The 27,873-nt window shown below is 40.7% G+C and overlaps 1 protein-coding gene across 2 annotated transcripts; it reads left to right on the forward strand.

The window, feature by feature from the left end:
• Positions 1-220: 220 nt before the first annotated feature.
• On the forward strand, positions 221-27,724 carry chd8 (chromodomain helicase DNA binding protein 8). Of its 2 annotated transcripts, XM_088351904.1 has the most exons (40): positions 221-327; positions 1,577-2,605; positions 2,722-3,027; positions 4,119-4,232; positions 4,312-4,482; positions 4,582-4,799; positions 4,880-4,991; positions 9,445-9,654; positions 9,751-9,819; positions 9,902-9,957; positions 10,029-10,146; positions 11,059-11,142; positions 11,227-11,364; positions 11,506-11,627; positions 12,527-12,770; positions 12,832-13,008; positions 13,112-13,255; positions 13,415-13,513; positions 13,637-13,796; positions 13,890-14,100; positions 14,180-14,375; positions 14,481-14,651; positions 18,708-18,998; positions 19,080-19,300; positions 19,476-19,678; positions 19,812-19,968; positions 20,047-20,136; positions 20,454-20,557; positions 20,649-20,772; positions 20,966-21,041; positions 21,108-21,382; positions 21,492-21,724; positions 22,956-23,591; positions 23,673-23,776; positions 23,957-24,169; positions 24,974-25,066; positions 25,157-25,267; positions 25,363-25,464; positions 25,546-25,650; positions 26,655-27,724. In XM_088351904.1, exons 2-40 carry the CDS (start codon positions 1,682-1,684, stop codon positions 27,039-27,041), a joined length of 7,569 nt encoding a protein of 2,522 aa, XP_088208030.1. In that variant the 5' UTR covers positions 221-327; positions 1,577-1,681; the 3' UTR covers positions 27,042-27,724. The 2 variants fall into 2 exon arrangements, with proteins under 2 accessions (XP_088208030.1, XP_088207952.1); XM_088351826.1 differs by having other exon boundaries at positions 4,312-4,799.
• Positions 27,725-27,873: the final 149 nt, after the last annotated feature.

The following is a 27,873-nucleotide window of genomic DNA, read 5'->3' on the forward strand; positions in this document are numbered from 1 at the left end:
GAGCATCGGGGGCAGTAAAACAACACCACCGACCACTACTCAGTCAAATGAGCTAACTAAGCTAGGCCGCATTTATTGTTCTCTCAACCGAACTCGCTCTCATCCCGCCTAACGATGGCCACATTTTAAATGACGCTCGTCTGAACCAATTGCATCCTCGCATGCTTCGGACTCGGAAGGAAAGAGACCAATCGTAGCTCGTTAGCACCCGCGTGAAGGCTTTGTACGGGCTCTCTGGCGAGAAGGTTAGTTCCTGCTCTTCCCTAGCCGTTTCCTGTAATCGTACTGTGTTGTGAGACGGAGAAAGCCATGTGTGTCGATGCAAAGGTAAATTTAGCGCCTCGAATTATTACCGTGACCCTCAGAGCAGTTCAGACGGTGGTTACTTGACGTTACTCCACCGAAAAAAAGACTCAGACTAAGCGAAAGAGCATTGCGGCCTAAAGCTGTGTCAGAACGTTGAGGGCAATGGTTATTGTGGCACGTTGCTTTGGTTTGGTCGGGTTTGTTGATGAGATTCGAGGAGTCCGGTGGACTCAATGGTTGCCGCTAATTGAGCCAAAAGAGAGATAAACTGTCCCGAATATATACCACGTCGTGATCACGAGAGGCTATTATGCACTTCTTTCATATACGCTTAGGCAATCTTGGCCGTAGATGCTAATGCTAACCGACGGTTTTGTGAGACAGACCTCAATGTGAGCGCAGGAAAGCATCCCACCTCTCCATCACTGCCTCCTCGCCATATAACTATTCGGGATTGCTACTTTTTTGTTTGAATCGTTTTTACCTGCACCAGATCTATTAAACCTGCATTAATAATATGTATTATCATGAAAATTAAGGGACTGGTAGGTCCGTAAAGCTACTTATCAATGAACAACACACTATCTTTATTTTTGTTTTGTTAAATGCTGTTCTAAATTAAAAATTACCTTTCGTATTTTGATTTCATTATCCATGCATTTTAAATTACAATGAGTGTTCCTTAAGTTCTACTACTTACTAATAAAATTCAAAATATTTTGCAACTCCGTTTAAGTCAGGATCCAAACACCATGATTTTCTGTTTTTTTTTTCTTTTCAAGAATAATCTCTGGGAATGATGTTTGCAGTCAGACTTAAATCAACATTACGCATAATAAAAAAATAAAAATCAATCTGAATTCTTTTTTAAATCACTCAATATTTCCTTTACATTTAATATGCATTGTCTAATGATCATAAACTTTCATTGTAAATGTCTGTTTTCTCTACGATCTTAGAAATAATAAATCAAGGTTACGACTAGTACTAATTTATTAGGCATTATCTCTTTAAGACCAAGATAAAGAAAAACATAACGTGTTTTTTGGTTAACCATCAAGTTTGGGTTGTCATGCCTTCAGAGATGAAAATGACGTGTTTGAAGTTTTTTTTGTATTATGAGAACATTATACCAAATACATGATAAATCCTATCCGTTGCATAAATTATTTTTATCAATTAATAATTGTATAGACAATGTTAAATCAGTGTTCCAACAGATAAGTTATTTTAAACTGCTTTGTTAATGTATTTTCTCTTTGATCTCCAGGTTCTTTCTTTTGATATTTTGAAAAACTGTCTGACTGCAATTTAGTTTTCATCACTGAGCGTCTCAAACATTGTGCCCATCTTCCTGTGTGGGGGTGTGGGCACGATGGCAGACCCTATCATGGACTTATTTGAGGATACACCACTATTTAACCTGGATGCCCTCCCTGAGGACTCATTTTCTCAGGGTTCATCAGATCCTGTAGAAGAGGCTCTAAAGCTGGCATTAGGTCAGGTGGACACACAAGTTGAGCCAGAACCTAGACACGAGCTTCCAGTCAGTGCTGCATCAGCCGCCACCATACCGGAACAGGTCTCAATTCCAGTTCCTGTGCATCAGACTGAGGCGGTGGCAGCAGCTCAGACTGTCTCAGCAGTTTCCAATGTAGCTCAACCTCCTCTTTCTGTTGATTGTGTCCCACAAGTCCAAGCCCATACCTCAGTACCCATTGTTAGAAACACCAATGTTGTCACTAGTAACCCTATCCAACTCACCTCCTCGTTAAATGTATCCAGCTCTCCTGCCTCCACCACTGCCGCCCAGCAGCTTGCTCAGATCGCTCAGCAGCTCACTCCTCAGCAGCTTTCTGCCCTTACACAGCAAGCAGGAGGAAAAATTGTCATTCTGAAGGGTCCACAGGGGCAAGCTCAGGTTTTGCAAACAGTAACAGGAGCCACAACCCAGACTGGTGGCAAGGTCATCCGTTTGGTCTCTGGGTCACCGCTTAAACCAGGCATGCCTATGGTCCAAGGGGCAGCGGTCTTAAACCAAACGACCGCAGGACATTCTCAAGTTAAGGTTGCTACTGCTGGTGTCCAGAGGCTGCTGCAGTCCCCCAATGGACCAGTGAAACAATTGCTACTCACCTCCATGCCCCAGCAAGGTCAGCAGGTTCAAGTACAAATTCCAACTCAAACACAGATTCCCCAAGCTCAAGTGCAAGTCCAGCCGCAGAGCCAGTCCCCCCAGATCCAAATCCAAACTCAAACCCAGGTGCAACTCCAGCCAGCCATGCAGGCCCAAAATCCAGTAAGTTTACCAAAGACTGGAATTCTTCTTTCGTGGTGTAGACCTTTTGATATTGTTTATTTGGTGTGTGTGTTCACAATTACATTGAAACTGATCAATTGTATTTGTGATTCAAGGGGAGTGAAGCAAAACGAATCACTCTGGTTCTCCAGCAGCCTTCTCAGACCACCACCGCTTCATCAGTGGGTCAAACTGTTGTAGCCCAAACACAAATCACAGCAGGCCAAGGTACTCAACAACAAGTCCAATCTCCAGCAAGACTGGTGCTCGGACAGTTGCCAGGGGGTAAACTGGTCCTCCAAGGAAGCCAGCTTGCTGCATTGACCCAGGCCCGTGCTGCAGGCCAAGCAGGAGGACAGCCTAAAGTTCTCACAATCCAGCTGCAGGTACAACAGCAGCCTAACCAGCAAGGAGGAGTGAAGGTAGGAGTAGTTTTTCACTTAGTCATTCTAAACTATTAGGTAATTACAGAAATTAAACTTTGTTAATTTCCATCAGGTATTTTTTTTTTCGTGACTTAATTGGGGTGAAAATGTAATTATTTGGGCTGCTTCAAATACACTTTAAAATTAGACGTTAATCATTATTGGAATCACATCTACTGAAGAGCTGTGCACTTGCACTAAAATCTATAGAAGTACCGTATATTCTGCACTTTAAGGCACAGTTGAAAAAAAAGTCATGCCACATATATTATTTTATATATAAGGCGCACGGAGTTAGAACTACAGCAAGAGTTATGTATTTATTTTTGTCTAATCATTGCTCACTTTATACACTAACAGTATATACTACTGCAATGATTGATCAATTGTAAAATGTTGCTGACCAAAACTGCAAAACATTGCATTTAATGGGCATCATCGAACCCATCTCGTGGCAATTAAAGCACCAGTCATAAGCATGACTTACGAAAAGGCATTCGATTTTATCTCATTGTTACACTGTTTTTGCTCTCTGTGCCAAAACCAATGTTGGAGAATGGAGAAAACCGAAAGTCATCCTGAAAGATATAAATAAATGCAAAAATAGCATAGCAAGGGAAACAACTCTTTGGTGTCTCTGATGATGAATCAGACTTTGCTTTTATTTATGTCTTTCTGGCTAATTTTATTTTCCCTTTTTCTAACAATCGTTTCTGGCATAGTGTGTAAAAATAGCTTGATAATGGGATAAAATTGAATGCAATTTCTTATGTCATTTGTATTAATGGTGATCAGTTCATTATCTCGGTTTTATTCAGCACTGTGACCTTGGTTTGATTTTTGCTGTAATCAGTGTTTTGGGGTTTTTCGATTAATCAATCATTGCATAAAAATTATAGTGTACCCTAATACCTTTTCTAGTATCGCACACGAATAAACATTATACATTTCCAGTTTTATCCACATTAAAGGCGCAAATTTATGGCCAATTTGTGTTTTTTTTAGGTGCGAATTATATGGTATTTTTGATGTGTGTTAAGAGAGACAGATGTCTGACAAGCAGTTAGTGATTTAACATAACATTTCAGTACCAGCTGGTATCAGGAGGCGGTGGCACTGGCAGCCCACAGGTATTGCAGATTTCTCAAGGACAAGGAGGGCAGAGAGTTGCAGTGCCTCTAAAAATGCTTCTCCAACCACAGGTAAAATGTTTCTCGGCATCATAGTGTAAGGTTCATTTGGATAAAACATGCTAACCATAAAATATCTTGGCCAATCCAGACGAGCTCAGCATCTACAGCCGGAGGGTCTGTCTCCGTGGTAAAGGTCGTCAACTCCTCAGCAGGTCCTTCCAGTACAACTGCTACGGCATCACAGGCTATTCGCATCACCAAGGCCCCTGGCGATTCCTCTTCAGTGCGACGGGTCGAGATCCTCTGCAAGCAGGAGAAGGCAAATAGAATTGTGGCTGAAGCTATAGCGAGAGCGAAAGCCCGCGGGGAAAAGAACTTGCCCCGAGTACTTAACCAGGATGAACTTCCATCCACGCAGACCTCACCAGAAATTGGAGGAAATGTTACTGTGGTAACAACATCCAAGAAAAAGACGAGCGGTGGAGGAAGCAAGAAGAAAAGTCTTGTAGTTGCAGGAACGCCACTGAAAACTGCGGGAGGAGCTGACAAAAAAAGTAAACTCAAAGCAGCTGGAGGGATTGTTATACACACTATACCTGCTCCTGGTATTAAGAGCAAAAGCAAAACTAAGACAAAGTAAGCAATGACTATTTTTAAAAAAAAATGTAATTTTACTTCCATTTTTTATGTATCTTGATTTATTATTTCTTTATTAGCACTATCACTCTCGTTGGGATGAAGAAGAGAAAAAGAAATCCATCCTCTGATCATTCAGACGGGGAATTGAGCCCACCCTCCCCTGCGGCACTTGAGGAAGACCTAATTATGGTAAGAAGAGTTTCACCGAGGTACTGCTTTTGGACTGTCCCAAATGTGAATGGAGCTCGGTTAGTTGTGTTAAGTTATGGCTAAGAGTGCTTTTTGGAGTGTAACTGAATAGGGGAAAAAAAAACTTTTTGCTCCATACCAGGGGTCAGCAACCTTTTTGGTGTGGGGTGCCACTTTCAAATTTCCTTGTTAATCAGTGTGCCACACCAAGATTAATGACTCGCGCAACATTTTTTTAATATCCATCAGAGCTGTAATTTTACACCAGTCCAAATATACAACATGGATATACATTTTAATCGTATAACTGACCAATTTATCCTGCACAGATTTGTTCATCAATCAACTAAAAAAATGAACGTGAATAACAAGTGGAAAGGCCTGTAGCCATCCATGACTTCAACCTTTTGCCACAAGAATTAACCACCATCAACCATTCTTCATTAACAATGAACTACAATAAAAAAATAACTGCCCTGGACAGCTACCATACCATTGTGATAGATTGCTTCAGTGGTTGCGTTTTTAGCAGTGACAAAGTTCTTCAGGGTCTGTCTTAGTTTGCCGGACCTGGACACTGCGTGTTTTAATGTCTCTGCCATGTCAGACTCATCCTTGAATTCATGTTCATGTTTCGTCTCGTAATCACTTGCTGCGCGAGGTACAACGCTCTCGAGGCATAATGCACAAAAGAGCCCGGTCTTTTTTTGCACAAAGCCCCATTCGTATGTCTACGCTGGCTAGAAAGAACGAAATGTTTTCGCTCGAGGTGCCGGCATGATTCGTTCATTTATCCCGCGCGTGTGTTTCGTTGGCTGGGTTAGAACACTGATCTCTCCTCTGCAAGGCGCCGCGCAAACCCACACTGACACACGAAGCAGGGGACTCCTCCTCCGCTAACGTAAAGCCTCTAAATAACCCGGCATGCAACTGAAAATGTCAAAATTTCAAAATGCGCATTTTTAAAATATATTGATTATTATTTTGCCGTGCGCTCGCGTGCCACTGCTGGCACACGTGTCATAGGTTGCCGACCCCTGCTCTATACAGTAATGCCTTGTTTTTTGCGGGGGTTATGTTCCAAAGAAGTCCCGAAATAGTCAAAATCTGCGAAGAAATTTTTTTTATTTATGAGATCAATTTTATATATATATATATATATATATATATATATATATATATATATATATAAAACACGACTTTTACAAAATAACTTGATCTACAAACACAGAATTGCAGTTAAATGACTGGTCATTGAACAATAGTGCAAAGAAATCGGTGGGCTTCTCTCTTCAGTATAAAAAAAGCGATGTAGAGTGCGGCCGGCTAGCTGCACGCTAGCTTTAATGTTGAAAATCGTTAGGATTGAAACAAAGTATTCTTTACTGCAATCAGTGAACAAATTTGCCTCTTGGTGTTGCTTGTGGGCCACCATGAATATTTTTATTTCTCTGAAGAAAGCTAGAATTTCCTACACTGATAAAACATTAAATTGCTTCATAACTTCAGTTTTTGATTTCTGATATGAATTACTCAAGAAAAATTCCCAAGAAAATGGATTCAATGAACCAGACAGATTGAAATAGCACACACACACACACACACACACACACAATGTATTAAGAGTTAATCATAAGAAAAAAAGGGGAGGTGAAGGCACCATAGATTATGGGAGTGTTTGCCTGCTGAACGTCTGGTAGTTACGAGCAAAAAAAAGTTTCCCGCTATAATGCTAGTCGATTGGGGATTATTCCCTTTGGGTCAAGCCTCCGTGCTGATTAAAAGTCAAGAGTCCCGGTTTTAGCAGTTTCCCAAGAATTGTTGCTCCAGGTCAACCGATTCATGGGTAATTGATTTGGTGTTGGTGAGATTCAGGTTTGTGAGGGTTTTTACGTAGCTTAGCCGCAGTAGGCCTGACCTCTGTTCTCTTCTTCCCTCCTGATGCTGCCTCAGTCTGTCCCTGAACCCAATAACAATCCACTGAGCATTTCTTGAGTTTTTCTGACTTTCCTTGAAGTCAGATTTAATTAATGAGACGCTAAACTACTAGGTTTAGCCATGCTTTTCAGTTTGTTTTGACTTGTGCGTTCACCAGCCCTGACTGTTTGACTGACGGCATACACCAGCCTAACACTGTTGGGCACACAGTCATGCCCACTCAGCACACAAACACACACAAACACACACACAAATTCCTCCCCAACTTACCCCCTTTATAGAATTTGATGTGAGCTGTCATGCTGCAGAACGCAATGCACGACATAGGTGGTATACCTGCTTTGATACAATTAGTAAGTAGTGAAAATTTACAAGTGAGAGGGGAAGCATCCAGGTCGTCAACAACCTCACGGCTTGACATAAAAAATTTCCAAGTAAGAGGTGTCAAACACATTTCACATTTTGGGCTGCCAATGCCATTTGTAGATATCAAGTGGGCCAGACCACAAAAATGATACCAGGCTGAAAACAGACTATTAAGAACCAAAATATCATGTCTGTCCTTTGGTTTGGTGTAAGAAAGAACAAAAAACTTAAGAATATGTAGAAATGGAATTAACATTCTGGAAAGATCAGATGTCTGACCTTCCTTGAATGAAAAATAAATAAAAACGTGTCCAACATCTTAATGAAAACTGTAGACAAAATTAGAATTTGATCCTTTGCAATACTTTAAAGCTTAGTAGAATACACAGTAGGGTTGGAAAATTTACACCATGATAATCTACTGATGATCCCAAGAGCCAAGAAGAACTCCGCAGGTTTGAGGGTGTAGTAGTATCCTGTAGTCTGTGCAGCCCTTTGAGACTCCTTGTGATTAAGGGCTATACAAATAACCATGACATGATGGGTTGAAATCAATGACAATAAAGACAATTCAATTCATAATCATCGAAGTTTCTGAAATAACATGTAAACGGTGATACGGTGAGAGATTATCATACCTTTTTTTTGTTAGCAACTTAAATGTTTTTTCCAAGCTCTACCCAATTTTAGTTCAAAACTGACTTCAAGGTGTATTTCTAAGTTCATTTATAGTGTAGAATTACCGTAAATTCCGGACTATAGAGCGCACCTGATTATAAGCTGCACCCACCACATTTTAAGAGGATAGCCGCTTTTGTACGCACACAAGCCGCACCTGCATATAAGCCGCATGCGCCCACATTAAAACATGTAACATAATCACAAAATTAACCCAAACCCTACCTTGAGTCCCGCGATTTTAACTGAACATAAAGTATACAGTTTAAAAACCACAGCCGGCAAAATAACGGAAGATGATACCAGTAGTTAACATTGGTTGCAGACCTGCAAAGTCCGGGTCCCGTTAAAAGTAATCCAAGGAAAAAAGTGTATATTTCCAAAGGTAAGGGTGGGAAAAATATATATCCGCTATTGTCTGCCGTGTCCACAAACACTCACCTTTACCGGTCCCCACTTCCCGTCATCCCCCGCGTCTGTTACGCCCCTTTACGTATTTACAAAGAAAGACGTTACACCGAGAGAGTTTTCAAAGCTTTAATAATAATATTATAACTTTCATCCCAAACGTGCCTGTGAAGGTTGCAAAACGCTACTAGCAACACGCTCGCAGCACAGTGAACCGGTATGTTAAAAAAACACTCCATACTTGCAGAAACCACGGTAAACTGTCCTCATCTTCCTCCTAATAACCGACGTCATCAAAGTCGTCTTCCCCAGTATGGGCAAGAGACTTTATCATATAGACGACGTTCCACGCTCCCTTATTCATAAACACGCTAGCAACACGCTCGCAAGGTAAAGTTTGCGTGCTGCAGCTCTGTTTCTTTCTTTATCGGACTGCTTGATTGCTTGTAAACTGCGTCATGTGCCTTGAACTCGAGCACCGCTGGCGGCTGTTAAAAGAATTACATAAATTGGCCGCATCACTGAATAAGCCGTAGGGTTGAAAGTTTGGGGAAAAAGTAGCGCCTTATAGTCTGGAATTTACGGTAGTTAAAGTTTGGGTTTAATCCGGCGGTACGGCAGTGGGTGGTTAGCTTGCAGCCCCACGATGCTGAGGTCTAGAGTTCGATCCCAGCTACTCTGTGCAGACTTTGCATGTTCTTAGCGGGCCTGCGTGGGCACTCCGGTTTCCTCCCACATTCCAAAAACAGGAATGTCCGGTTGATTGGCTGGTCCAAATTGTCCCACAGTGTGAATAAGCGAGTGAGTCGTTTGTCTCTGTGTGCCCTGTGACTGGCTGGCAACCAGTTAAGGGTGTCCCCTGCTCACTGCCCGAAAATAGCTGGGATGGGCTCCAGCACACCTGCGACACCAGTGAGGATGAGCGGCACGGCTGGATGGTTTTTAATCTACTGTTAATACACAATTAGTATTTCCTTAAAAGGGCTTTGACTTTATTTGAAACACATAATTTTGCATGCCTAGTAATGGACTCATAATGAAGATGAAAAATATATTTTTCCAGAAAAGGCGCTCTAATCGGGTGGTGAACAGAAAGAAGTACACAGAGGACCTGGACATTAAGATAACTGATGACGAGGATGAGCAGGAAGATGTTGATGTTACGTCAACCCCGGTGCCTATAGCTTCCATAAGCACTGCACCCACAGCAGCACAAGTCCACCAAGCAATTGAGTTGCATGGTGAACCATTGCCTGGCATGCAATTCTTTGTGGTGTGTGGCATCATTCACTTTTAAGACGATACTGAGGGGATTTTTTTTTTTTTTATTTTTTTTTTCACGATTTAAAATTCTATTTTTTTTCTGAAGGAAAATCCCAGTGAGGAAGATGCAGCCATTGTAGACAAAATCCTTTCCATGCGTGTAACAAAGAAAGAAGTATGCTTTTATTCTAATCATACATTGTTTCTATTATTATTATTATTGTTATGAATTTGTTTGAAATTTGTTTTTCTTGCAGGTGTCCCCAGGCCAATATATCAGCGTTGAGGAATTCTTTGTAAAATACAAGAACTAGTAAGTTTAACAGCCAGCCCTTATTTTGTGATCGTGACTTGTGGCATAAAATGTCACATTTTTGTTTCCAGTTCATACTTACATTGTGAATGGGCCAGCCTGGGACAACTGGAAAGAGACAAGAGGATCCATCAAAAGATCAAAAGGTTTAAGACCAAACATGCGCAGATGAGGCATTTCTTTCACGAGGTGAGAAGAAAGATGTTATCCTTTGTGTATCCATGATCATTCCTTCAAATGCTCTTCATCTTGATATAAACTTGTATTAAGCTGTACATCATTCACAAAACTCAAACTCTTATCATTGGTCACCAGTCAGCAAATTTGCCGATTGTTAGTGTTAGTAGTTTAACTGCTTCTTTTTTTTTAAATCCGTGATTGTTTACTATCCCAGCGCATCAACAGTCCAGTCCTGTTGAGTTAATTGCTTTTACCTTTTTTTTCATTTAACATTTTTAAGCACTGAGTTATACTTAAAGAACATGTCTCAGATGAACATTAAGAAGTTCTCTCAAATCTAAATAAATCCAAAATTCACTGCCTCCCTTTATTACAAAAATATTTGACCCTTTATTATTTTTCCACACCTTAAAAATACAACTTGTGAAACAGTTCACACCACTAACCTGTTTTAAGATTTTGCAATGAAACACACGACAGTATTTTGCTTAGTAAAATATACAACATCTAAATAGACTGTTTGGCTTCTAATATTGTCTTCAGTTCATTAAAACCATCACAGTATGTCGTGTTTCCTTGAAAACTTTCTTAATCTAGTAAACATGTTGCAATGCAGGTGTAAACACCCTTCCCAAAATAACTTGAAGCAGCATATTGTTTATAATTGTATATTTTCCATGGTGTGTACGAAGACCCGACATCAACAATAAAGTGCTCATGTACGAAATAAAGCTGAGCCTTCCTTTCTTGCACTCCATCTAGCTAAATTGGCATTTTTTTCAAACAATACATTCTCAGTGGTTTGGTGGTACAATGAATGGCAAATGAGATTTGTTTTGTTGAATGCCATCATATTTTTCCCATATCTCCCACCCCTTGCATTAATGATTTAATTGCATTTTTCTCTCCTATAATCTTCAGGAAGAAGAACGTTTTAATCCAGACTATGTGGAAGTGGACAGGATTCTGGATGTATCCCACAGCATTGACAAAGACAATGGCGAGGTAGAACAAACCAGGTTGTTCGACCCAATGAAAGTAAATTGCTTGGATTGTTGGATTGTACAAAAATTTGCTGTGCCCCTTTAGCCTGTGATTTACTACTTGGTGAAGTGGTGCTCCCTGCCCTATGAAGATGCAACTTGGGAGCTGAACGAGGACGTGGACGAGGGCAAGGTGGAAGAGTTTAGAAAACTTCAAACCCGACAGCCTCGCCTCAGGAGAATTGTAAGGACTAAAGTGCTTGCTATCAAGAGCATTTAATCAGCTCATGCCTTTCTAGTCAGCATATGTATATTTAGATTCAAATCATTCAAGCACATTAAAATAAACAGATGGACAATGAATAGATTGTGTCCTCTTGTGTAGACGCGACCTCAAGCTGGCACATGGAAAAAATTGGAAGAGACGCGAGAGTACAAAAACGGCAACACACTTAGAGAATATCAACTTGAGGGTGTCAACTGGCTGCTATTTAACTGGTACAACAGGTATGTTTAACACCCATTCATGCGGCATATCCTGCAAAATGCAGCAAAGTTAATCATACTTCAAGCATTGGGAGTTTATTCCAATTTTATCTAAAGGTGGGGTGTGTCATTTGGGGTGTCTTGGAAATAAGAAAGGAAAATATATTATTCTAAGTACCTGTCAACAATGGCAAACTGTGTACAAATAGCCTTTAAAAAAATGTTTTTTACGCGCCTATCTGTTTCTCTCTTACTTTTCACCGCTATTCCGGGACTTGCTAACATTAGGAAGCAGGAAGGGGGGGGGGGCGATTTGATGCTTGTTCCAGGGTTTTCTTTTTTGTTAGTGTTGCCTGAAAATGCTAAAACTAAGAAAAGGCCTCTTTTAAAGATCATCCAAACACATTTCCAAACCCCAAAAGATGAAAACAAGAGTTTTATTACTTGAGGAATGGGCTGACTGAGGCTGCGATCATGACTTTGCGCCAGGAGATGGCGGCAGAGAGTTGAAAATTTTCAAGTCGCGGACTACCTTTAAATGACGTAAACAACAACGTGCATATTTGGTAATTTACTATTACTTTTATGAGGTTGGACTAGTCTAAGAGTTGAAAAAACTTGAATAAATAAGGGGCTTTTACACTAGCCGAAATGTAAAAAAAAATTGAGTTTTTGTCGAAAGAATTTTTTTTTTAAAGTAACCATGTTCGAAATTTTCTTTTTGAAAGAACAAACCCTGACGAGAAATCAACTTTTGCTAACTTGTTAAACACACAAATGTAACGACTACCGCTCAATTGCTACCTTCAGTAACAATTATAAAGATTAAATACTGGAGGATAAGTTGTAAAGGTAGTAATCCAGGAAATGTCCTCTAACTATTCGCCTGTCATCTCCTACTTTCACTTATTGTGTATCAGGCAAAACTGTATCCTGGCAGATGAAATGGGTCTAGGGAAGACGATCCAGTCCATTACCCTACTGTCTGAGATTTATGCTACTGGGATTCAGGGTCCCTTCTTGGTTATTGCTCCCCTTTCTACCATCACCAACTGGGAGAGGGAGTTCTCTACGTGGACAAACATGAATGCAATCGTCTATCACGGCAGCCTGGCAAGCAGACAGATGATCCAACAGTACGAGATGTACAGCAAAGATGACAAGGTAGACAAGTGATTAATTTGACTGGAATCAATCATTTCTAATATGTTGACTTTTCTAACAGGACCATTTGATTCCGGGCGCCTACAAATTTGATGCCTTGATTACAACTTTTGAGATGGTTTTGTCAGACTGCCCCGAGCTGAGGGAGATATCATGGCGTTGTGTCATCATCGATGAGGCGCATCGCCTCAAAAATCGGAACTGCAAACTGCTGGACAGCTTGAAAATGTTGGACTTGGTTGGTTCCCTCAAGTAGAATTTTGACTTAAAACACTAATATATACATCAGAAAATACTCATTTTTATTTGGCAGTCAACTTAATCATTGATTTTGCCCATAGGAACACAAGGTGTTGTTGACTGGTACGCCTCTACAGAACACAGTGGAGGAACTGTTTAGTTTGCTTCATTTCCTAGAACCTGCCCAGTTTCCATCTGAAATAGAATTTCTTAGGGAATTTGGAGACCTCAAAACAGAGGAACAGGTACAAAATACATATTTGGTCGTCCAGGCAGACAATGCTCTGTAAAACCTTGTGATTCAGTACATGCAGTAATCGTTACAATTATTGAACATTTTAAATATTAGAAATTCGATTCTGGCTTTGCTTACTTTTATTTTTTTCCTGTTATCTGTCCTTTAGGTTCAAAGGCTGCAGGCTATATTAAAGCCAATGATGTTGCGAAGGCTCAAAGAGGATGTTGAGAAAAATTTAGCACCCAAACAGGAAACGATAATCGAGGTAAAAAAAATGGTCTTCATGTGTTGTGGTGATACTTGATAAAAAACAGCAATCTACAAAAACATTATCTTCACCTTGTTTTCAATAGTTTAATTTCTTTGACTCTTGCAATCATTTGATAAGGTTGAGTTGACTGATATTCAAAAGAAGTACTACCGGGCTATTTTGGAGAGGAACTTCAATTTTCTGAGTTTAGGAGCGAGTAGTAACAGCAATGTTCCCAACCTGCTCAACACAATGATGGAGCTGCGAAAGTGCTGCAACCACCCATACCTCATCAATGGTATTGCAACTGATCTTTATTTCTAACGATTTTTTTTCTGCCCCACATTTAACAAATTCTTCAATTTGATGATTCTGAATCATTCTCATTAAGGTGCGGAAGAGAAGATTATAGCGGAGTTACGACAAGTGTATGACCCTCTGGCCCCAGACTTCCATTTGCAGGCCCTTATCCGGTCAGCGGGAAAACTTGTCTTGCTGGATAAGCTGCTACCACGTCTAAAGGCTGGTGGTCACAAAGTCCTCATCTTCTCCCAAATGGTGCGATGCCTAGACATTTTGGAGGACTACCTCATCAACAAGAGGTGGGAGGGTTTGCCTCAAATTCAGCAGCTAATCGTAGCATGTCTCTTTTCAAAATCTTGTTGACACATTTTTTAATAGATACCTGTACGAGCGGATTGATGGCAGAGTACGAGGCAATTTACGACAGGCTGCCATTGACCGCTTTAGCAAGCCTGACTCGGACCGCTTTGTGTTTTTGCTGTGTACTCGAGCTGGTGGCTTGGGTATTAACCTCACTGCTGCCGACACTTGCGTCATTTTTGACTCTGACTGGAACCCTCAGAATGACCTGCAGGTATATATTCATCTACCCATGACATTTTCTTTGGATTATTGTATTCCTTTGCTCGAACCTCCAACTCTAAGAATAGATATGCATCTATTTGTTCAATATCCTCAGGCACAAGCCCGTTGTCATCGTATTGGCCAGTCAAAAGCAGTTAAGGTCTATCGTCTAATCACAAGGAATTCCTATGAGCGAGAGATGCTGGACAAAGCAAGTCTAAAGTTGGGTCTCGACCGTGCCGTCTTACAAAGCATGAGCGGCAATAAAGAGAGCAATGTCAATGGGGTAAGAAAATACTGTATTTTTTTCTACTATAAGGCGCACCCGATAATAAGGTACACGTCCCAAAAATAGTCATTTGTCATATTTTTTTTTTTCATCCATAAGATGCACCGGATAAAAAGGCGCTTGAAATTGAAACTACAGTTAGAGCCACAGTGTTTTTTCATGTTTAACCATTGGACTCTATACACTTAAAGTATATATTATGCAATCATTGTTAATGTGATAAGTGTCGCTGATTAAAATTGCAAAACATTGTTTGCAATGGGGATTGAACCCAGGAGTGTGCTGTTGTATTTTTTTGGTATTTGTATTTATTTATTCATTCAGCCAGTATAAACATGATATATACAGGAAATCATTTGACACGCGAACCTTGGCGTGACGCGTCGCCTTCGATCGGCGCCGGGTTTTTTAGACCCGGCTGCTGTGTTGGGAGTCATTAGGTGCCCAAACCCCCCAATTCCAACCCTTAATGTCGAGCGCCAAGCAGGGAGGCAATGAGTACCAATGTTGTAAGTCTGACTCGGCCGAGGCTTGAACCAACGATCTCCCAGTCTTGGAGCGAGCACCCTACCATCTAGGCTACCGAGCTTGTCAAATAGATCACCAGTGGTACGGATGACATGTCAGATCACATGTGAAAATGCATGAGAGCTTGTCTCATATTCACACTGTTTATACTCACGGTGCCAGAAACACTGAGTGGTATAATGCGTTTTGTTCTGCATCCTAATAGGTTAAACCAGGGGTCGGGAACCTTTTTGACCCAAACTGCCATAAAAGTAAAAAAATATATATACTATACATTTATATATATACATATTTATATCATATTATAATTTATTTCTTTTTTGAGAGAGAAAGAGCGCCACACCATTTATTTTAGGACAAAACTGCCAAACCCGCTCCCCAGGAAAAAAAGGTAATTCTTCAGGGAATTTTATTTCACTGTGACGTTTGATGGTTTCATACAATATATGAAATAATAATAATGCCAGAGCCTGTGTCCCATAGCAATATAAATATACAGTGGAACCTGGGTTCTCGACCATAATCCGTTCCAGAACCCTGTTCGAAAACCGATTTGTTCAATCACCGAAAACGTTTTTCCCATTAAAAGTAATGTAAAATCGTTTTCATTCGTTCCAACACCCTGAATGTTTACTATGAACGTAAACATGAAGCTAACCCAGGCTAATCGTACGTTCGCTTTATTGTAATCTTCCGTACGAAAGATTACGCTTACATGAACGTGTAAAAATAAAAAAGGATTATGTATATGATTTCTTACTTTTGTGGTGGACGGTGGGGAGAGAAAAATCATCAAAAGTTTTTCAACCTCTTCCAAAACTTGCGGCAGTTGCTTGCTTATAGCGCTAACTTCCTTAGCCGCATCACTCGATTTCACAGCCTCCTTATTCTTTACTATCGTACTGATAGTAGATTTAGCCATGCTGTATTCACTAGCAAGATCGGAAATTCGTACACCTCTTTCATATTTAGCTATTATGTCTTTCTAAAAGGCAATAGTTGGACGAACAACTTGTCTTTTTTCACCTGTCCTGCTTGCACCGACCTTCTTCTGAGGCATAATTAGGGGCTAAAACACCCGTACGCCGCTCAGCATTGCACCCTAGCGTACCGGCGTTCGAACTCCGATTTTTTTGGGGCCGAACAGCGAAGCAAGAATTTCTCGAAATTTTTGGTCGAACACCGATTTGTCCGAACTGAGAGGCGTTCGAAAACCGAGGTTTCACTGTACAACTTAAAATTTGACTCCCTTCAGCAGTTAAGAGTGTTTAGGCTTATTTTGTCTGTCATTTTGTCCTTAAGGATTGTTTCAAAACAAGGTGCAAGCAAAGTTCTTTAGTAAAATTTCACAAAATACTGCAAACAAGGATATCAACGTATAAACCTTCATTGCAGACGGTGCTGTTCAAAGGAGTAAGAGTGCGTGCAACTTGTCCTGTGGATAGCTCCGCCATTCCTACCACTCAACCAATCAAATTATTCTAGGTGCTTTCCTAAAACTTCTGGTCAATAAGTTGGTTTTGGGTTTGAATTTGTGCTGTGAGTTTTCATCATGAAGTGTCTCAACAGTAAACCTAATTTGTCTTAAAAGCTTCCATGTGAAGTATTACACTGGGACCTCGCTACTTCACGGTTCCACGTTCGCGGGTTCAGAGCTTCGCTGGTCTAAAAAAAATAATAATAAAATAATATATATTTATTTTTGATTTTTTTTTTTTTTTTTAAGAATTTTTGAAGGGGCGTCGCTACTTCGCAAATTTTCACTTTTCGCGGGTGGTTTTGGTCCCCATTAACCGCGATAACCGAGGGATTACTATATTTAGCTATTTACAGCCAAAATGGTTCTGCTGGTGTGACACTGACTTGTAGTTAAAATTGTGTCCCATATATATATACTGGAATGAACATCAGTATTGTCTCTGCTTTCCGTGTATGATTTTTTTCAGCATAAAGCAATATAATGTGAATTGCTCGAGTCCTATTTTATCTCTGAGCCATATTTACTTATGAAAAGAGCCATAAACGGCTTGCAAGCCATAGGTTTCAGACCCCTGGGTTAAACATTCCACTTCTTCACCTGTGTGTCAAAAACGTTGTGGTTTAATATGTACAGTAACGTAAAATACTTCATAGGATTTTGTTTTTTGTTTGTCTTTTGCAACGTTCTTGACGCACAGGTTGTAGAAATGGAGAGACTTTTTAACATATCAGAATGCAAAACAAAATGCACTTCGCAAATAAGTCTTTCTGGCACTGTCAGTAAATAATGTATGCATTAATCTTGTGCATTTTCAATCCTATCCACTGTATTTTGCTGTATACAAGGTGCACGAGGGTATAAGGCTTTCAAATTTGGCCAATTTGGGGTTATAAGGTCCGCCTCATAGTCCTTATAATACAGTTCATTACCGTAAATTCCGGACTATAAGCCGCTACTTTTTTCCCAAATGTTCAGCCCTGCGGCTTATTCAGTGAAGCGGCTTATTTAAGTAATTTTTCTAACGAACACCAGCGGCACTCGAGTACAAAAGGTAAAATTTAGACCGGGGTAACTGCATCCTTTTGGATTGTGATCGAATTGTCCGTATGATGGAAGATAGAGGTTTCAATTGTGATGAAGACGACCTTGAAGACGTCAATATTAACGAGAATGACTAGGTCAGCTTGCCGCGATTTTCATGATTGCGGCATGGCTTGATTTAACAGCTACGCTTTGAGTCCTGCGAGCGTGGTGGTACCTTTCACAGGCACGGTTTGGGATGAAAGTTATATTATTATTATTAAAGCTATGAAAACTCTCTCGGTGTACCGTCTTTGTAAATATGTGTAACCATGTATAATATGTATTTGCAACTGTATATTTTTGTCATGTATTTATTTGTATTTATTTTGGACACTTATTCTGATAATTCCTGCACTGACCAATTAAAAAGAAGGGGCGTAACAGACGCGGGGCATTATGGGAAGTAGGGACCAGTAAAGGTGAGTGTTTGTGGACACGGCAGACAAAGGTGCATATATATTTTTCCCACCCTTACCTTTGGAAATATACACTTTTTTTCCTTGGATTACTTTTAACGGGTACCCGGACTTTGCAGGTCTGCATCAAATGATAAACACCGGTATCGTTTTCCGTTAAATTGGGCTGATGTGGGATTCCAACTGTTTCGGCATGTGTCGGTCAGTTCAGGACCTTTGCTGAAAACAAGTGTCTCAGCCTAGTGGCATAGAGGTGTAATAAGATATAATTGATAATGGATAAGTGATGGAGACACGAAATATCTATATAGGTCATCCCCATTAAAATTGATCAGTTAAGAAGATTTCTATTATCAATGTAGGTGCATGCGGCTAATATACCGGTGCGGCTTGTGTATGTAATAAATCGGTTTTCCTCCCGAAATGTGGGGGGTGCGGCTTATAATCAGGTGCGCCTTGTAGTCCGGAATTTACAGTACATTATTGATATGTTCGTTGCACTTGTATTTTTTTTATCTTTGAATCTTTCCATGTTACGTTTGACAGATCCAGCAGTTTTCAAAGAAGGAGATTGAGGACTTGCTGAGAAAAGGAGCCTACGCCGCCATCATGGACGAAAACGATGAGGGTAGTCGCTTCTGTGAGGAAGACATTGACCAGATCCTTCAGCGCAGAGCCACCACTATCACCATAGAGAGTGAGGGCAAAGGCTCCACCTTCTCAAAGGCTAGCTTTGTAGCCTCTGAAAACCGGAATGACATTGCCCTTGACGACCCGGAATTCTGGGAAAAGTGGGCCAAGAAAGCGGACATAGACATGGACACGTTTAACAGAAAGGTAAACGGATTTTCATTTGTGAAGTGTACAGAAAAAAATATGTATTTTGCTGATATTGAAAGTTAATTCTTTCAACCTTAGAATACACTTGTTATCGACACTCCAAGAGTGCGCAAGCAAACCCGCCAGTATTCCACTTTGCGAGGAGAAGGTGCAGAACTGTCTGATGCAGACAGTGACGAAGAATATCCACCTACAAATTCCAGACACTCCCGTTCTTCCAGACGTGCTGATCGTCACACCGGAGTGGGTTACGGTCGCACAGATTGTTTCCGTGTGGAAAAACATCTGCTTGTCTATGGGTACATACAATTGGTTAATAAACGTGTTTTGTCAGGCTTAATGTTGTCTTTAATAAGAGAAACATTTGCTAGATGTTATGAAATAGGTTTATACAGAACTTTATTTGGAGAAATAAAGTAAAAATTTGAATATTACTAGTGATTCCTGCATTTACACTTGCTATTTTGTTTCTAGATGGGGGCGCTGGAGGGACATCCTTTCTCATGCCAGATGTAAGCGGCGTTTAAGTGAGCGAGATGTGGAGACAATTTGCCGTGTCATCCTGGTATTTTGCCTCATTCACTACCGTGGAGATGAGAACATTAAGAGTTTTATCTGGGAACTCATAACTCCGCCAGAAAATGGGCGCGAGCCCCAAACACTGCTCAATCACTCGGGTAGGAATTTGGTTAAGTTTTAAGATTAATGTAAGATATCCTTTTGGGGCAAGCTAAATGCACATTGTTCCCTTTTTCTTTTTTGAGATACAGATTTTCTTTATTATTATGTTCGTTTCATGTTCCCCCTCAGGGCTCTCCATCCCAGTCCCGAGAGGAAGGAAAGGTAAAAGGGTGAAAGCTCAGAGTACATTTGATATACAAAAGGTGGAGTGGATACGCAAGTACAACCCAGACACACTTCTGCTTGACGACAGTTACCGCAAACATCTCAAACACCAGTGCAACAAGTAAGTGCAGCAGGAAAATTGCCTTTTTCTCTATATGTATTATTGAGCTATGTTTCTATAAGGTATCTTCTCTCTCAGAGTGTTGCTTAGGGTCCGGATGCTGTACTATCTGAAACAAGAAGTGATTGGTGAACATGCTGAGTCTGTCCTAAAAGGGGCTGACATCAGGTATAACTTTCAGAGGTTTGCATGTGCTCTCCATCTCAAAACAAATGCATGGTATTTCTTTATTTGCCTTGATTATGAAGTGAACTGACCATTATTTTAAAGTCACATTATGATTCCGGATAGACTAATGCAAAATGGAGGATTAATGTATTTTTTTTAAAACGAAAAATTTCAGTAACTAGTCAAAGTGAGGATTCAGCAAGCCGTACTGCAGTATTTTGGCTCACTATTAACATATTGTCAGATTGCACATTGCAAAACTAAAATATTTCAATGTTTTTTACCTGACACACAAAACCAATAATGGTTATTTTCAGAGATGTTGATATCTGGATGCCAGAGATGGAACAGCAAGAGGTACCTGCAGGATGGTGGGATGGTGAGGCTGATCGCTCTCTACTAGCTGGTGTTTTCAAACACGGTAGGACTACACTGAAGAACAGCCTTCTTTTTTCAGCTCCTGAGGACCATTAGGGTTTGTACATATTAGCTAATTGTGTCTCTGTTATCAGGTTACGAGATGTACACAACCATGCGTGCTGATCCACGTCTCTGTTTCCTGGAGAGGGTTGGCCGCCCAGATGACAAGGCTATCGATGCAGAGCAGCACACAGCTGATGGCGAGCTAGGGGATGAGTGAGTCATCTTGAAACTTTTGTGACTTTCCTAAAACTTTGTTTACATGTTTCTCATTGTTTTGTCAGTGTACCACTGTCTATTATCAGCTTCTAACTATTACACCAAATATCTGGGTTGAGTGCATTTCTGCAGTTGATGAATATACAAGTGACTAAAGTACTTTCTCATGTTTATCGCTTGTTTTACTCAGGGGTGATTATGATAAATACTCAGAAGACCCTGAGTTCAAGCCTGCATCAAAACTCCCCAAGGATTCTTACGATGAGGTATAACATCATAATTGCTCTGAAATAGTTCAGCAAATACATCTGTCATTTAACGCTCTCCTCCAGCCTGACTGTATGAAGATGGAGGAGGACATTCATGTGGAGGACAAGGCAGTGCCAGTGCTGGCAGAAAACGTTTCTTACCAGAGCCAGGGTGGAGGCGGGTGGCCCTCTAGTTCATCACTTACGGCTCGCTTACGACGGTTGGTCACAGCTTATCAGCGCAGCTACAGGCAGGAGCAGCTAAAAATTGAAGCGGAGGCAAAAGGGGACCGCAGACGCAGGAGGTGTGAGCAGGCCAGCAAGTTAAAGGAAATAGCTCGCCAGGAACGACAACAAAGGTATATATTTATGTGTAGGAATATGTTTATTATTTAAAGCATTTATTTTCACTTGACCAAAAGTCATTATTAGCTTGATAAAGTGACCCACTTGGATTCACTCATACAGATGGACACGCAGGGAAGAATGTGACTTCTACCGAGTCGTCTCAACTTTTGGTGTGGAACGAATAAAAAAAGATCCTGGCCTTGTTGAGGGCGAGGAACCAAACTATGAATGGACACGATTCCGTACCTTTGCACGCCTGGATAAAAAAACTGATGAAAGCCTCAGCCGCTACTTCCGCTCTTTTGTGGCCATGTGCCGTAGAGTGTGCCACCTGCGTCCTGGCCGGGACGAAGGTAACTACTGCTTCCTCATACTACTTCGTAATTATTGTATTGAACAATGTAAAAAATTATACTGATGCTGTCTACAAGGAAATCATCCATTTAGCTTAAAATTCAAGTAGTATATTTTTTAATACTATTTTAGCTTGCTATTTTTTAAAGTTTGATATAGCTGTATCTCCTCGAATCAGGCATGACATGAGTTGGAAGCAGAGCATTTAGGGTCTAGGCTTCCATACAAAATGTGTTGCTTCTCTGAACTACATTTTTTAACATTTTAGACTCCAGCAGCTATGAAAGCAATGATTTTTTTTTTGAGTGCCACATCCTATATTTTAAAAACAATTTCAACAAAACCACCAAACCTTCTCAGCGAACAAAAGCAAATTCTTCAGTACATTATAGTTAATGTTTGTTGATTTGAGAAAATCTATGAAATAATAATGCCTAAGCCTGTGTTCTGTATCAAAAAATATACTTTACCACTGAAAATTTGTCACCCCCCCCAGTTAAGATCGTTGAGGCTCATTTTGACAATCATTTTTGTTGTGAATAATGGTTTCAAAACAAGGTGTGAACAGAATTATTTTGTAAATATGTCACAAATCACTGCCAAGGGATAGGATACGAATGTATTTAGGGAGTGCGCAGAGATCCGCCCACGCCGACTGCTCATCCAGTCAGATTGCTCTTGGTGCTTGGCTGGGGTTTTCGGGAGTTAAGTTTTTTCTTGTGGGATTTCATCATAGTACCTCAACAGTGAACTTGGATTGTTTAATGAGATTCCATCTAAAGAATTCCTTAGACGTACAGCCGAAACGGGGTCTGTTGGTGTAACACTGAGTGTAAATTGTAGTTGAAACCATGCCACAATATATTTTGGACTAAAATAACTTGTGATACTTCGCCTTCACTACATTAAAATTGAAAAGTCGCTGAGAAAATTATTATGGCCTCAATTTTACACCCTCGCCAGATGGCTCGCAAGCCTTACATTCCCAACCCCTGAACTAGAGAAAATGCCTGAAATTCTGTTTAATGTTGCTAGTTACAACACTAGTGAGAAATATTGCTGGACTGGTATCAATGATACATGTACAGTACTGCTACTACCCACTGTTTCATGGTGTGCGATAGATTTATTTTTCTTAAACAGTTTTCTACAAGTCATTTTAGCTTTATGTATTGTCTGCTAAGTTCATAAAGTTGAAATCAAGAATTTTAACTCGTTTACTTTCCTTAGACTCTTCATCGCTTGCCCAGACTGTGGCCCCAATTACAGAAGAGCGGGCTTCACGCACTCTTTATCGCATCAGCCTCCTCCGTCGCCTCCGTGAGCGGGTTCTTCCTCACCCGTCCCTGGAAGAGCATCTGCTACTGGCACCGCGAACATCCGAGCTGCCCACGTGGTGGAGCATACCAGACCACGACCGGCAGCTAATGCTCGGCGTATCTCTGCATGGAGTCAGCCGGACCGAGATCTCTATCTTTTCGGACCCCCAGTTTACCTTCATCGCGGCCCGTGATGAATTTGTTCAGAACCAGCAGGCATTGCCCCAGCCACAACCCATCATGCACCTGAACCAGCCAAAATCTCTTACCGACGTGACTAGTGTGAAGGAGGATGGACATGAACTGGACATTAGTTTGCTTGGTGGTGAAATTGGTGCTCACCTGCAAAGTACACCACTGACTCACCATGTTGGCCAGATACAAGGGCAAAGCTGGAGTTTTAAAAAGAATAAAAACAAGGGAGAAAGCAAAGGAGGTGAAGAGGGTGGATATGATTCCGATACAGATTCAGATTCCGGTTCGTCATCGTCTGACCGATCGGGCAGCAGTGATGACAGCGGGGATAGTGAAGAGGAAGTAGATGGTGGTAAGTTGATATTTGACCATTCTTGGTGCGCCAAAACAAGAAACAACACAATGAGAGACCTGCCTATTTCTGTTCTTTCAGTTGTGAAGGCGTTAGATGCAGATGAAGAGAATAGTTTACTCTCAATGGCTTTGTCTCAGGATGGAATTCCGCCTCCGGATCCTGTCAGAGTAGAGTGGCCCAAGGTAAACGCATAATACAAAAGGAATAGGTTAATAGTAGTGGACCAGGGGACTTAAAATAGTAGGCAGGAAAGTAGCTATTGAATAGAAAAAATATAGACCAATTTAAACTCAAATTTTCCATTCTTGCTTGTTGACCACTAATTGAAAAATATTTCAATCATTCTTCTTATTTCATGACAGGACCGTGTGCTTATCAACCGTTTGGATAATTTGTGTACACTGGTGCTTACTGGTCAATGGCCATCGGGGCGTCGCTACATTTCTGAAGCTCACGTCAACCAAAGCTCAGAACTGCAAGGAGACGAGATGGCCTATGCTCGAATGGGCCGTAAACCCATTGCCATGCCTTCAGCAGAAGGAGATGATGGAGAATTCACTGTCAAACTTCTCAAGGTAATTTCGCACAAAGCATTCAGTGTCTTGGTGTCAGGTCAATACATTCAACAGTTTGGTTTGTCAACTGAACATGAATGTAAACTGAAATTGGTCAAGTGGTCCACAAATGTCCATCTTTGTTTGCGAACACTTTATCTAATCAGAAGGCGCAGAGTGGGTAGTACGTGAGAAAGAATGCAGGAAAGGGGGGCATCAGCTTCTGAGCCTAAATAATTGACCCGGTGAATAAATAAAAAGGCTGAGACTGATATCCGTCGAATTCCAAAATATTGGTTCGAGTAAACGGCCCGCCCTATAATTCGTCTACCCTTATTTTAAAGCTATTAAGGTTTCATTTGGATGCTTTTGGGACAACGAGCAGGCCAAGGAAAATTTGCTCTTTACTTAAGGAATTCAAGCTACGATCGCGATCCTGGATCAAATTAAGCTCATATCAAGAGCTACCACTGCACTTGGGTTTGCTGGCCTGTATCGGCTCTTTTGCAAATAATATGCTCAACCTTTAATATTAACACTTAAGATTGAATCAAAATAGTCTATTTCTTCTCAGAAGTCTGGTACTTGGGCGTTTCACATTATGTCTGTTTAAGCGTTGCTCGACTAGGTTGCCCCTAAACCACAAACTTTACCTTTGACTGCCCATTTAACACTGTTATTTAACTTGGTTACACTAATTATTATCAATTGGGCCATTAATAATGCCCTGGCTGTAAATTTCGCATCCCCAGTTCCATGATTAGATTGTTTGCTATACATTGATGGTGTTAATCATGGCTCAATTCACCCGTTTTGCTTTACCAGGAGGAGGGGTTGAAGCTGACATTTTCAAAGCAATCACTGATGCCCAATGGTTCGACGGGTGAAAGCAGCCGTAAGCGGCGCAAAGAACATGAGGTACAGAACTCATCTTATTTACAAAACGGTTGTCTGCAATAAGCACAGCAAATGTTCTCAAGACTTAATCCCACTGTTTTTTTGTTTTAGTTATCAGACACAGAAGGCCTTGATCTGTTAGAGCGTATTCCTCGGCGCCGAGATCCACCAACCTGGCTTAAAGAGAATCCAGACTATGAAGTGGAGGGAGACATGCTAGAGGTACATTTATCAATTAGACTGTGTTTTGGTGCTTTTAGTGGGAAGTGAAGGTACAAAACGAGTTTTTGGTTACATAATTGTCATCTTTTCTTCAGCTTCTAGTGAATAGGAGCAAGAGGAAGAGGAGGAGGAAGGCAGATAAAGCCCTGACAGGCAATGAAAAGGTCAAGCTTATTAACATAAGGACAGGAAAGAAGGTCAGACACTCTTGGTGAAAGCCACTTAGTTGACCCTCTTTCGACATTTACTTTCAACAAATGTTTTATTTTTTCAATTAGATTGGAGCTGCATTCTGTCCGACACTGCAGGAGATAAAAGAGTATCTTGAGGAAAATGCAGATTTGGTTGTCGCGCCTGATTGGTCGGAAACAGTACGGAACTCGGTATGTTCACTATTTTTTCATGTATTTGTACATCCACTTACAACCAAACATGAGTACAGTAATCCCTTGCTGTGGGTTACTTACTGCTGTTTACCTACTTTGCACATTTTTAATCATGTACTTTGTTCTGCATTCTGATTGGTTTAATGGCTGCCCCGCCCCTTTTCTGCTTGTAAATGCCTGAGCGTCAATTATGTTCCGGTTGGAGTTGTACCCATGCATTAAACAGCTTGACAAAAAGTCATTATGCATGTGCAAATATTTTTCAACTTCTAATTTCTCTAAAAGCCATCAGGTCAACAAAATGCTCTGGACAGCACTGGTGGCCAGAGCAAAAAGGCAAAAGAAAAGAGGCTTTCTATCAAAGTTGGACTTCTCGACCAGCTAAACTGGCTCTGAAGCCGCATGTGACTATTGGGCGCTGTTTCAAAAATGTTTGATAATGGAAAAATATATGGTTTCTGTAAAAGGGCAAACAGGACACATTGTAAAAGTTTTCCAATAAATATGACTTGATGCATTATATCTTTCGTTCCTTAAAAGGCTTATATAAGGCTTTCCTGTTTTTTGCGATGCCAGACATATATTATTCTCCGTCAAATATGGCTTTTTTTAACATTTTGCGTTGCCGACCGTAAAGTAAGTTTGCCATAACTTCCACATAATGGCGACAATGTATGTTTAAGTAAAGTGGATCGTGTCCGCAATTAATACAGTTAAGCGATAAAGCGGCAATATCATTTTTACATCATTTGTTTCACAGTGCAGAAGTTGTTTTAAAAAAAAATTTAAAAACACACATTTCTGAAGTGATCTTATTTGTCATACAAATTAAGTTTAGTTGGTTGGTTGTCCTTTGGTATTGATGCTTCGACTTTGAGGGGTTTGACCATCACAGGATTTTTTTGGATGCCCTCCCCCCGTGAAAAACGAGGGATTATTGTATAGCTTTTGTGGGGTGATCCCATGTCATAAAGCTTTCAGTAACTTTTTTTTTTTTTCAGGGTTTTTTGCCTGAAACGCTGTTCCATCGGCTGCTGACTGAATACTCAGAGTTCCCTAAGAAAAGTCGCCACAGACACCACCACCACCACCATCATCACCACCACCATCATCACCAACACCACCACACTCCAGAGCCAACGCTTGAAAATCCCTACCTAGAAGGAGTGGAAGAGGAGACACTAGTCTCGGATGGAGCTTACATGATGGATGAGGAGGACCTTGATACCTCCCAACACTTTGTCACTAGTCCTGACTTTAATGTTAAAATGGAGGCTGGTGAAAGCCTTTCCCAAGGAGACTATGACAGCTCAGATCAAGATGCTCTATTAGATGACGTCATTCTCACACAAAAGGACTCTGGCTCATCATCTAGCTCAGAGGATTGACTCGCTTCACCCAATTTGTTTTGACTGTCTGAAAGTGCGTCCTCGTTTATTTTTACCTTAAGTATAAAATTATGGTTGGTATTATGTTGCTGCTTTTATTCATTACAAGTTAATTTTATATTTTTGTTTGGTAAAGAGCAGTTTTGCATCCATGCTTTCGTTTTCATCAACAAGTTCAATCCATCTACTCAGTCCTCCACTGTAGCCGCGAAGAATGGCAAAAGCTTTCTTACTTTGTGGCCCACTATCCTTTTCTGTTCACTCAGAATTTGAGGAGATTCCATCACATTCCCAGCTGTGACCAAAAGGGGCTTCTTGCTGTAGATAACAGTTTCTTATCAAGGAACTTCAATTAGGGTCCTCATTGAACAATTACTATGGGAAATTTACACAGAATGAAGTGGCACACAACACTTTTCCAGCCTTGTGGGTTCCACATGACTTGAGTTCTCGTAAGTCTGTAAAGGACACGCAAAGGGTTCCAATGTGTAGGTGTATTAATGTTTTAACTCTGTGAAGGAGAAGGACTGTGGTGCATCAGTTACTGAGGCCGTGAATAAAGAATGGTTGTATTGTATTATGTAGATCAGGTATATTGTGTCCTATGGTGCAAAGGTGACAATTGAGTTGCTATTCTTGTTTTATGATCTGTGACATAAAATTACAGCGAACTAGTGTCTGCACGTCTGGGTATTAATTATCCTTTTCACGAAGTAAATTGTGAACGTACATTTTGGAGCAGCATTTCTAAATGAATTCAGGAATGTGTTGTGAGAAACTGCGCTTCTCCAAACGTGTATTTTGACCGTCTGCTTTTATTGACTCATTGACT

Source organism: Urocampus carinirostris, chromosome 1 (genome assembly GCF_059441175.1).
Source record: "Urocampus carinirostris isolate Australia breed hairy pipefish chromosome 1, RoL_Ucar_1.0, whole genome shotgun sequence".
NCBI classification, from domain to species: domain Eukaryota; kingdom Metazoa; phylum Chordata; class Actinopteri; order Syngnathiformes; family Syngnathidae; genus Urocampus; species Urocampus carinirostris.

Excerpts from the sequence above, each read along its gene's own strand:
- chd8 (XM_088351826.1), top strand. The coding sequence starts at position 1,682 with ATGGCAGACCCTATCATGGACTTATTTGAGGATACACCACTATTTAAC. Across the intron at positions 19,301-19,475 it reads AAACATCTGCTTGTCTATGG|ATGGGGGCGCTGGAGGGACA; the intron begins GTACATACAATT and ends TTTTGTTTCTAG. Across the intron at positions 20,773-20,965 it reads GATGGCGAGCTAGGGGATGA|GGGTGATTATGATAAATACT; the intron begins GTGAGTCATCTT and ends TGTTTTACTCAG.